Below are 12,056 nucleotides of genomic sequence, written 5' to 3'. Positions count from 1 at the left end.
GAGTAGCTGGGACTACAGGTGCCCACCACCACGCCCAGCTAATTTTTTGTAATTTTAGTAGAGACGGGGTTTCACCATGTTAGCCAGGATGGTCTCGATCTCCTGACCTCATGATCCGCCTGCCTCGGCCTCCCAAAGTGCTGGGATTACAGGCGTGAGCCACTGTGCCTGAGCTTTTTTTTTTTTTTTTTTTTGAGATAAAGTCTTACTCTGTTGCCCAGGCTGGAGTGCAGTGGCAAGATCTTGGCTCACTGCAACCTCTGCCTCTCAGGTTCAAGTGATTCTCCTGCCTCAGCCTCCTGAGTAGTGGGATTACAGGTACCCACTACCACGCCTGGCTAATTTTTGTATTTTTAGTAGAGTCATGGTTTTGCCATGTTGGCCAGGCTGGTCTCAAACTTCTGACCTCAGGTCATCCACCTGCCTCGGCCTCCCAAAGTGCTGGGATTACAGGCATGAGCCACTGTGCCCAGCCCAAAGGACAGTCTTGAATTGCTGATGGCACTGCTCCCCCATTCCACAGCAACAGCTGTGTGGCTCAGAGAGAATCAGTGTGCTTGGGAGAAGGAGAGCACAGTGATTGTGGGACTTTGCATTATAACTCAGTGCTGCCTTGTCACAGTGGAAAGCAACCCTGGGCAGAACTCAGCCAGTGCTCCACAGGGAGCATTTAGATCAATCCTCACCAGAGGGGAATTGTCCATATCAGTGGTTGGAAACGGTTCACATTAGTCTCACCACCCCAGGCCAAAGTGCTCTGGAGTTCTAAGTAAACTTCAAAGGCAGTCAAGGCCACGAGGACTGCAATTCTGGGGAAAGTCCTGATGCTATGCTGGGCTTGAAGCCAGTGGACATGGGGGGGCACATGACTTAATGAGACACCAGCTGGGGCTGCCAAGGTAGTGCTTTTGCCATCCCTTCCCCAATTGCAGGCAGCATAGCTTGCAGTTCCAGGAGAAAGTCATTTCTTCCACAAGAGAGGAGAGAGAAAAGAGGGCTTTGCCTTGCAACTTGGATACCAGTTCAGCCACAGTAGGACAGGGCACCAGGCAGAGTCCTGAGGCCCCTATTCCAGGTCCTAGGTTTTGGATGACATTTCTAGACACACCCTGGGTCAGAAGGGAACCCACTGCCTTGAAGGGAAGAACCCAGTCCTGGCAGGATTCTTCACTTGTTCACTCAAGAGCACTTGGGCCCCGAATAATCAGCAGCAGTACCCAGGCAGGACTCACCATGGGCCTTGGGTGAGACTCAGAGATGTGCTGGCTTAATGTGTGACCCAGCACATTCCCAGCTGTGGTGGCTGCAGGAATGGACTCCTTCTGCTTGAAAAAGGAGAAGGAAGAGTAAAGGGAACTTTGTCCTGCAGCTTAGGTACCAGATTGACCAAGTGGGCCCTTGAGGTCCCCAATTCCAGACCTTAGCTCTTAGATGGCATTTCTGGACCTTCCCTGGGCCAGAGGGGAGCCCACTGCCCTGAAGGGAGAGTCCCACACCTCGCAGCATTCACCACAAGCTGACCAAAGAGCCCTTAGGCTTTGAATGAACATCAACAGAAGCCAGGGAGTACTTTCCGTGGGCCTGGGGCACTGGTGGCCACAGGGAGAGACTCCTCTGCTTGAGCAAAGGGAAAGGAACAGGGGGAAGGACTTTGTCTTGTGGCTTGGGTGCCAGCTCAGCTGCTATAGAATAGAGCAACAGGTTGATTCCTAAGGCTTCTGACTCCCGGCTTGATTGTGCTGTCATTTTTGACAAAGTGTGCATGGGAGATAAACTGGTTAGGATTCCAATAGGAAGCCTGTGGCCAACGCAAAAGAGGCCAGTGAGGAGCGTTTAAAGAAGGGACCATTTTGTAAAGTGTGGGAAGGGTGAAAGAAAATCAACCAAGGGCATGATGTATCTTGGGGCGAGCAAGTGCAGATGGCTGTTGCCCTCAAAGCCTGAAGAGGCCAGGGGAGAGAGTATGACCAGAATGTGATGTGAGCCCTCGCTGTAGGAGAGGGCCACCATCACAGTCAAGAGGGCCACTGTCGCAGACACTTTGACTGTCACTGGAGGGGGGCAGTAGCTCTGCCAGTAGGGAGAAAGCAGAGAAAATAAATAACTAGACTTCTCTCTCCTCTTGCCCTCTGATTTCCCACTGTTCTTCCCATTGGTTGAACACAACCAAAAGCTGGTGTGCAGAGAAGCCAGGTTGATGCCATCTATCAAAGTTGTCTCTTAGACCTCAGAGCCAGGTGAAGGGCTGAGAGAGGATGTGGAAGCCCATGGAACACAGCCAGCGCAGGAGGCAAGATTTTGAAATCTACGGTATATGAAACTGTCTTTATTCAACATTGCCTCTAGAATAGTAGTTTGGCTGGTACAGAATTCTGGGTTGGCAACTCTTTTTTTTCTCAGAATTTTGGAGGCAAAGTTTCATTGTCTCCTGGCTTCCAGTGCTACTGTTGAGAACTCCATGCTATTCTCATTCCTGATTCTTTTTCATGTGATTTGTTTTTCCTCTCTGGAAACTTCAGATCTTGCCTTTTCCCCCAGTGTTCTGCCATTTCACATTGATATGCTCTGGTGTGGGGCAATTTCCTATCATTACACTACAGAGTTCTTGGAGTAGGCCTTGGTCAGTTACACTTGCTCTGTCCCTCGTAAGCACCAAATCCAGAAAATAGAGCATTCAACACAGGAAAAAGAGGAAGGCTATTCCCAGGATGATAGTGAAGGGGAATTCCAGGGTGATGATTACACAGCAGCAGGCCTCCTCCAGCTTGGAGCGGCAGGGCAGAAGCTTCAGGATGGACAGCGCCAAGAATAATGAAATCTATAGCTTAGCTGATGTGTTAGAACTCACTAAGAGGAAATTCTCTTCTGTCAGAGTATTAGGAGATGAATTAATCATAGGTTCATAGAAAATTAAGCACTCCAAAGTGGAGCAATTATTGACTCCAGGAAAAACAAAAAGTTTAACCAGGAAAAAAATGCAATCAATGAATACAAAGCACAACTGTCAATAATATTAAGTCATAATATTATAAATATTGAGCATTAATTTAACAAAATGTTGTCATTTAACTATACTAGGAAAATGTGGGAAAGGAAGTCTGGGGGAGTATATATAAAGAAATCTAAGTCTTCATCTTCCATAGCAGGAAGTGAATAAGCAAAGCTGGGAAGGTAAATCATGGTGATAGAAACATGTTATTTGGGCAATACATAAATTGTAGAAGAAACAACTATAAGAGTTGAAAATGGTTGTCTCAGAGGAGTAGGGACCAGTGTGGGCAGAGATGGGGCAGAGGATTACTGTTTGTCATTATAAGCCTTGTATAATTACTTGACTTTTAAAACTATGTGCATGTTTTTACTTTGATTTAAAACTTAAAAAAAAAAAAAAACCTAATATATAGGAAGGCAGAGCAAGATGGCCAAAAATAGAAGACCTCACCAATTGTCCTCCCCACAGGAACACCAAATTGAACAACTATCCACACAAAAAATCACCTTCATATGAACCAAAAATACAGTGAGTAATCACAGTACCTGGTTTTAACTTCATATTACAGAAAGAGACACTGAAGAGAGTACAAAAGACAGTCTTGAATTGCTGATGCCACTACTCCCCCATTCCCCACCAGCAGCCCTGTGGATCAGAGAGAGAACTGGTGTGCTTGGGGGAAGGAGAGTGCAGTGATTGTGGGACTTTGCATTAGAACTCAGTGCTGCCTTGTCACAGTGGAAAGCAACCCTGGGCAGAACTCAGCCGGTGCCCCCAGAGGCAGCATTTAGACCAGCTGTAGCCAGAGGGGAATCACGAAGCTCACTAAGCTTAGTCTCACCAAGCTCATTTGCATGTGACAAATAACACTGAGCTCATAGTAAAACAGGGAGCATAATTATCCAGCTTTCTAAATGAACAGGTCATTCTATGAGTGTTATCTGGTATAGGTAAAGTGACTGGCCAGTGAATCAGAAACTGATTAACATATGGCTTAAGAGATTTTGATCTCTTAGCTATAAGATACACTAATGAGAGTTTCCTGTGGCAATAGTCCAAAAATGTTCACCATACCTCTTTCTTGGTAGTAATCTGGGCATTTTATTACTGTGGCTTCTCTAGTATAGTGGTTTTTATTTTGTCCTTATTTATGTGAGATGGGGTTTCAAAATACTCTGATTTAAAGAAAAAAAAAGAAGGCAAGCACGGTGGCTCACACCTGTAATCCCAGCACTTTGAGAGGCTGAGTGGGGAGGATTGTTTGAGGCCAGGAGTTTGAGACAGCCTGGGCAACATAGCCAGATCCTATTTCTACAAACAGAAAATAATTTATTAAAGAAAAATTAGATGGGCCAGGCACAGTGATTCATGCCTGTAATCCCAGCACTTTGGGAGGCCAAGGCAGGAGGATCGCTTGATTCCAGGAGCTCAGGACCAACCTGGGCAACATGGTGAAACCCTGTCTCTACAAAAAATACACAAAATTAGCTGGACATGGTGATGTACGCCTGTAGTCCCAGCTACTCAGGAGGCTGAGGTGGGAGGACTGCTTGAGCCTGGGAAGTCGAGGTTGCAGTGAGCTATGTTCGAGCCTCTGCACTCCAGCCTGGGTGACAAAGTGAGACCCTGTCTCCAAAAAAAAAAAAAAAAAATGGCTCAAGGCTGTGGATATCCTCCACAGGGACATCAAGGTGCTGAAAAGCTCAATAAGAATAATAATCGGTCAAACAGCTGTCAAAGAAGTATAATGTCTTTTTAGCCTCAGAGTCTCTGATCAAGCAGATCCCATGAATCCTTGGCCCAGGCCTAAATAAGGTGGGTAAGTTCCCTCCCCTGCTGACACACAACAAAAACATGGTGGCCAAAGTGGATGAGGTGAAGTCCACAACCCAGTTTCAGATGAAGAAGGTGCTATGTCTGGCTGTGGCTGTTGGCCATGTGAAGATGACAGACGATGAGCTTGTACATAACATTCACCTGGCTGTCAACTTCCTAGTGTCATTACTCAAGAAAAATTGCCAAGACATTCAAGCTTTATATACTGAGAGCAACGTGGGCAAGCCCAGGTGCCTGTATTAAGCCACATTCTAGGCTCATGCCTGTAACCTCAGCACTTTGGGAGGCCAAGGTGTGAGGATCATTTTAGGCTATGAATTCAAGACCATCCTGAGCAACAAAGCAAGACTCCATCTCTATTTCAAATAATTTTTAAAAGGCACATTCTAATAAATTCTACTGCCACCAAAGCAAAACAAAACAAAATAAAAACAATAAAGAGAAATTATCTGGAAGCTGAGTATGAAATGTGATATCAGGATTCTTCAATTCATTCCAATTTTCTGAAATCCATTAGATACAGTGCAACCAAACTATGCTCAGTAGCCACTGGGACAGATAGAAAATTCTATAACTGGCCAGGCGCGGTGGCTCATGCCAGTAATCCTAGTACTTTGGGAGGCTGAGGTGGGCGGGTCACGAGGTCAGGAGATTGAGACCATCCTGGCTAACAGGGTGAAACCCTGTCTCTATTAAAATACAAAAAATTAGCCAGGAGTGGTGGCACGTGCCTGTAGTCCTAGCTACTTGGGAGGCTGAGGCAGGAGAATTGCTTGAACCTGGGAGGCGGAGGTTGCAGTGAGCCGAGATCGCACCACTGCACTCCAGCCTGGCGACAGAGCGAGACTCGGTCTCAAAAAAAAAAAAATCTATAACTAATGTGGAAACAGTTTTATGATAAGATAACGTGTGCATGATGGAACAGAGTGAACATTTTTGCAAGACTAGTCAAAGCAAAATTCAAGACTTCAAAAAAAAAAATGTGCACTTGGGAGGAGCAGTTTGCTTTGTTTATATCCTCAGACCCTGGGCTATGCACTCACTTTACTTTGCTATTAGTAATGATAATAAAAAGAGCTAATACTTGATGTATCTGCTAGGATAGGCTAGCTTATACAGTGGTAAACAAACAAAACTCAGTGGCAACACAATGCTTATTTCTTGCTTATGCTAAGTTATCCTCTATGGGCTGGCAGAGAGCTCTTGTTTATCAGCTACACAGAAATCCAGGCTAATAGAGCAACCAACATCTTCAGCATCAATAGTTGCCATGCCAGAGGGAAAGAGAAGCAGAAGAGGCTCAAAGCAACAAATAAATGCTTCAGAGACAAAGTAATCCATCCTTTCTGCTCAAACTCATTGGTCTTTCCCAATCACTTGAAGGCCAGGAAATAAAATCCTACCATGTGCTCAGAAGGCAAAACGCCAGAAATATTTAGTGAAGAGCGCTAATTGTCTATCATTCACTATCTACCAAGAACTGTTCTAATTATATTACAGGTATTATCTCAGCTAAGCCTCATAATAATCTTGTGAAATAGGTACTATTAATGTTAACATCATTCCCATTCTATAGATGAAATAACTGAGGCACCAAGAGGCTAAGTAACCTGCTCAAAGTCACACAGATAATAGGTGGTAAAAGCTGAAGATTTAAACTTAAGCATTCTTGCCCCAGAGTCTGTGTGCTTAACCACAAAGCCATGAGATCTCTCACTAGGTGGAACAATTTGAGAAACACTGCCATAGGCAATGGAGAGCCACTAAAGGATTTTTTAAGCAGGAAGTGTGAGTCCATCAGAATTGGCATTTAAAAGCTCCCTCTAGAGAGCACGGTGAAGGATTAATTTAACCAGATTTAGACTAAGGCAGGAAGGCTATTTGCAGAGTGAGGAGATGAAGATGGGGAGGGCTTGAACTAAGGTACAATCACCATTCACCGCAATTAACTGGGTTTTGTTGTTGTTGTTGTTGTTTGAGACAGCGTAACGGGGTACATTGGGGGTTGGAGGGGTGGTTCTTACTGTGTTGCCCAGGCTGGATTCCAACTCCTGGGCTCAAGTGATGCTCTGGCTCCGGCATCCTGAGTAGCTAGGACTACAGGTATGTGCCACCACACCCAGTAACTAGTTAATCTTGACTGTCTATTTCAACCGAAAAATGGTTATGGTAATACCTACTTGGATGGGTTTTCTGAGGAAAAACACCCCAATGAACTTGTGTGTTTTTAAAAGTCAAGTCCCCTAGGCATGGCTAGAAGGGAAGAGGCTTAGCCAGAAAATTTAATTGTTGTGATTAATAAAGTAATAGAAATGTTTAGTTTTCCTCTGATGAGATGAAAGCTTTGAGGGGATCCTGGTCTTGGGAGAAAGTAAAGAAATGGAGGAGAGGGTTTCACCAGAGTTTAGATAACTCTTAGCATCTGCTTACTATCTTCCCTGATTAATTATTTCCATGGCAGCCAGAGTGACCTTTTAAAACCACAAATCGGATCATGCTGTTTCCCTCTCCCCTAGTACAGTGCCTGATACTTAGAAATTTCTCAGTAACATCGTGCTCAGTGAATGAATGAATGAATGAGTGAATGAAAACACAAGCCAGATGGCAGGTGGATCCCTAAGGAAAAGGACAGCCTATGAGAAATTATCTGTAGCAACGGTGGCTTTGGATGATGATGTTTAATAATCATTTTTAAGGAGTTGCCTGTTGTGTGCTATGCTTTAATCACTGTCCCCCACCCTTCCCAAATAACGTTCAGTAAAAGTCTGCCACAAAAAACTCGCTGTTTTGTGAGAATTTAAGAAATGGAAGAAGAAACAAACTGTCTGGGCACCAGGCCAAACAATATCCAAAAAGGCAGGAGTCACAGAGGAGAGCTAATGAGTATTAGTGGGAGCAGGTATTCCAAGTGAGAGGTGACCAGAGTCCTCTGAAAATTTGGGGAGGGGGTGACGTTCCTATATCCTGGGTTAGGGGCTTGGACTCTTCTATTTGGCTGTTGGAAAAAACAAGCTGGAGGACTTTGGGGTATAAACAACCCTCAGGTTACATAAGGATGATCATAGGGTCGTTGTGAGGATTATGTTGGGATAATTCATGCAAAGCGCTTAACACAGTGCCTAGTAACAAGAGCTCAGTAAATGTTAGTTGTTGTCTTCCTTCACTTTCTTCCATTCCCTCCACTCCCTTTCTACCAGGCTCCATTCATTCTCTTCCAAGGACACGCAGGGGGCGTGCCCACCCCTTCCCTCCGCCCCCACCCAAGGCCCGCCCCCCGCTTCTCCACGGATTGGTTCCCGAGAGGCGGAGCTGAAGGAAGAGCCCAGTGCGGCGCGGTGGGGGCGGGGCGCATGCGCGAGCTGGGCAGGGTGGAGGTGGGGAGGAAGAGCTGCCGGAAGTAGGCGGTGGAGGTGGTAGCGGAGCTGACGGCAGCTGCCAGGGAAACCGAGGCGCGGGACGCAAGGCCAGCAGACAGGCCGGCCAGAGGGTCATTTCTGCGTCCGGCACCCAGGAGGCTCGTGGTCCGCCTTTGCCTGGGCTGAGGGTCTCTGGCCCCGCAGCCTCTCTTGGACGCGGGCCTGTCCCTAAGCCCGCCAAGGGGCGCCGCGCCGAGGGGCTGCGGAGTCGGGGACGGACGCCCCCGACCCGGGAAGGGGCGTCCGGCGGGGCCGGAGGAGAGGGCTCTCCCCGCTCAGGAGGTGCCCCTGGGCGGGGGACCGGGAGTCCTCACCCCCGGACTGAGGCAGGGGTCTCTGGGGGCGAGGAGGGCGCGTCGCCCTCTGCCCCCGCCGGCACCCTGGCCATGACAGGCAAGTCGGTGAAGGACGTGGATCGGTACCAGGCTGTCCTGGCCAACCTGCTGCTGGAGGAGGATAACAAGTTTTGTGCAGATTGCCAGTCTAAAGGTAGCGCATCCCACCTGGCGGGCCAGGGGTCCAGCCGCGCCGGGGTGGTGGGGGTGGGCTGCGTGAAGAGGAGGTTTCTGAAGCTTAGGCCGCCCAACTCGGCTTATAAGTGGTAACGCGTGCTGCGCTTGCAGTGAGCCTACTGGGCTTTCTGCAGCTGGGGGATTGGTATGGGTAGAGCTTGCGAGGGCGAGTCTGTGTGTGTCGGGGAGGGTGGAGGTGATGGTGCGGGTGGAAGTTGCCTGGCGTGTTCAGGTGAGAATGTCTGTATTTGAGGGCTCTGAATGAGTTCTGGGCCGGCTGTCCAGAGAGAGCTCCCAGCATGTCACTTGCAAAGCTGGGGATGAACTGCAGTGCGTGCGTGCGTGTGTGTGTGTGTGTGTGTGTGTGTGTGTGTGAGAGAGAGAGAGAGAATGACGAGGAGGAGGAGGAGGGAAGTGAGATGGCGGAAAGGAAAACTGCTTAAATGATTTTTAAAGGTGGTGATTTTTGCTTCCTGCTATTTGGTTAGCAACTCCTGTCATTTTGCAGCCTTGCTAAGATCTGACAAGAGTGCTTAGGTGACTTTATTCTTCCTGGATGTGTGCAGTGGGAAACTGCCTTATGCAGTGACACAGTGCGGATTTCTGGGCAGTGTAGCCCTGGCTTGTAGAGTGCGTTGGAGGCCTATGTATGAGTGGTGGCAGAAACTAGCCGATTATGCCTGTAGTGCAGGATCCGTTTAATCAGTGGAGAGAGAAAGATGAATTCGATGAATTCATTGCTTCCATGGTGATTACACTTCTAAAGGTGAAATATGATCATTGTAAATTGGCAGAACCATTTAGTCTTTGTTTTCTGTGCCCTAGAAGATTCATGATTTGATACAATTAAAAGTCAGTACAATAGGAAATCTTGGTTATTAGTGAAATGTTGGCACTTGACATTTATACAAGCTTCTATGAATCTTTTTTTCCTGTATTTTCTAATTCTTTTGGCATATAATTGGAGGATTGGGAAAATTATTTTCCCTTTGGTTGGGTCGAAATGGATAGTTATATTTTGAGGGCGACTATTAATTTACTTTTGTTCATAATGCAGTGGATTTGCCATGGTTGTTTGCCGTACAGCGTAGTGGGCATATACTATAAAACAAAGATTCAGTTGTATTCGTATTTATCTATTTTGAGAAAGGAAGGACATATTTAATTGATGCTTTCACTTAATTACCTTTTATTTTTGAAGAATAAGGTTATAAAAGGAGAACAGGGGAGGGATACATAGACACCTAGTAATGTATTTTAGTGACCTCTACCAACAGATAAATGGAATGTGCCATTAGGAAAACAAATTCCTAGACTTCTTTCCTGAATTTTTGCATTAGCAATAATTCATTTTAAAAAGTATTTTAGAATCAATTTATGTTGAGTAGGTTAGCTTCTTGATTCTTGTTACATCTTCTGTTAGGTCTATTGGAAGATTTGGTTTATTTTAGGAGTGTGTCTTGGCTTTATTCAAATTCCCTTATGTCCTCATTTGACAGATCTTGAGTCACAGTGAAGCAACCCACTGGAGTGAGCATTGCTGCATTTGGAGAGTCAGATGCCATTTTGGTGACTAGAACCCCCCCCCCCCATTTCTCATATTACCCTTATACTTACTCATATTCCAATAAAATACAGCACATGGAAGAGAGAGGCTGATTCACTACTTCTTCCTCCAAATTTCCATTGCTTTTTATTTATTTTATTTTTTATTTTTGTTTTTTGAGACAGTTTCGCTTTGTCGCCCAGGCTGGAGTGCAATGGTGCAATCTCGGCTCACTGCAACCTCTGCCTCCCGGGTTCAAGTGATTCTCCTGCCTCAGCCTCCCGAGTACCTGGGATTACAGGCGCCCGCCACCATGCCCAGCTGATTTTTGTATTTTTAGTAGAGACAGGGTTTCACCATGTTGGCCAGGCTGGTCTTGAACTCCTGACCTCAGGTGATCCACCCGCCTCAGCCTTCCAAAGTGCTGGGATTACAGGTGTGAGCCACCATGCCCAGCCCGAAATTTCCATTGCTTTTTATTAATAAGCTTACTGGGGATCAGGTTATGAAATATCAGTTAATTCTTAATGAGAACTAGTAACTGCTGGCTTGTAAACTTTATTAACTACTGTTGATGGTAGAATCCTGGATCCTCAATTTCTTTTCAGAAGTTCGTTTTACATTTTACCAGGTGGCTTCAGGGACTTGGTCATTGTATTAAAAATGAGATGACAACGGGTCAGTCATCTTTAGATTATGACAAATAGGCATTTGTTGAGGCCTCTGTTTATCCAATTTATGAATTACCTATCCCATTCCACCCCTCCAAGCCCTCTCACTCTTTTTCCCCTGCTGTTTTCTAATTTTGGTTGTCATAATGATCATTTGGACAACTATCAGATTGTTGAAGGAAAAGACGTTTGGATCAATAAATTGTTACCTGTTAGCGCTGATAAAAAATACATTTCATTGGAGGAGGAATTTAAAAAGTGTTGGCTAAAATGAGAATTGGGTTTCAGTTTATTTACCTGTATTCCTGTGTCCTTTCCTAAAAAAATGGAAGTTAACTGTACAGGATATGGTGAGTGATTGCTCATCTATTAATATCCAGTTAGATGATGTGGCATAGACTATCGACCTATGAGCAGGTATTTTTGCAATGTTCCAAAATATAACTCTTTGGCAATGACTTTTATTTTTAAATTCTTATACTTATTTAGGAACATTTATTAGTTGACTTTCAAGGTATGTGATTTAAACTTCAGAATAGAGGCTGGGTGTGGTGGCTCAAACCTGTAATCCCAGCACTTTGAGAGGCCAAGGAGGGAGGATCACTTGAGTCCAGGAGTTCAAGACCAGCCTGGGCAACATAGTGTGACCTTGTCTCTACAAATAGGTAAAAAATTAGCTGGGTGTGGTGTTGTGCATCTGTGGTCCCAGCTACTCAGGAGGCTGGGGCAGGAGGATCACCTGGGCACCTGAGCCCAGGAGGTCGAAGCTGCAGTGGGCCATGATTGAGTGCCACTGCGCTGCAGCCTGGGTCAGAGAGCAAGACCCTGTCTCAAAAACAAAACACAACAAATAAACATCAGAATAGAGAACAAGCTTGTGTTCTTTTTACTTCGTACAAGTTTTGTTGATCCTGGGGTTTTTAACTGTCCTGGGCACGAGTCTTACCAGTTTCTGGGACCACTAAACCATTCCAGTAATTTCAATGTGGGAAAGGAAACTGCTTTGGGGCTGCCTATTTAAGAAATGCTATGATTCGCTCTAGGCTCAAGATGTGATTTCTTCATTACCCAAAGCCCTGGGGT

General features: G+C 45.7%; 1 protein-coding gene across 2 annotated transcripts in view; it reads left to right on the top strand.

Moving 5' to 3' along the window:
- Positions 1-8,195: 8,195 nt before the first annotated feature.
- The window catches only part of SMAP2 (small ArfGAP2), a 49,772-nt gene continuing 45,911 nt past the window's right edge, over positions 8,196-12,056 (top strand). For both annotated transcript variants that reach the window (XM_008968388.4, XM_057299268.2), the window contains exon 1: positions 8,196-8,733. In XM_008968388.4, coding sequence (XP_008966636.2) covers positions 8,631-8,733 — 103 coding nt within the window. In that variant the 5' untranslated portion in view covers positions 8,196-8,630. The remainder of the gene's footprint in view (positions 8,734-12,056) is intronic.

Source organism: Pan paniscus, chromosome 1 (genome assembly GCF_029289425.2).
Source record: "Pan paniscus chromosome 1, NHGRI_mPanPan1-v2.0_pri, whole genome shotgun sequence".
NCBI classification, from domain to species: Eukaryota; Metazoa; Chordata; class Mammalia; order Primates; family Hominidae; genus Pan; species Pan paniscus.
This window is presented reverse-complemented; position numbering and strand designations above follow the sequence as displayed.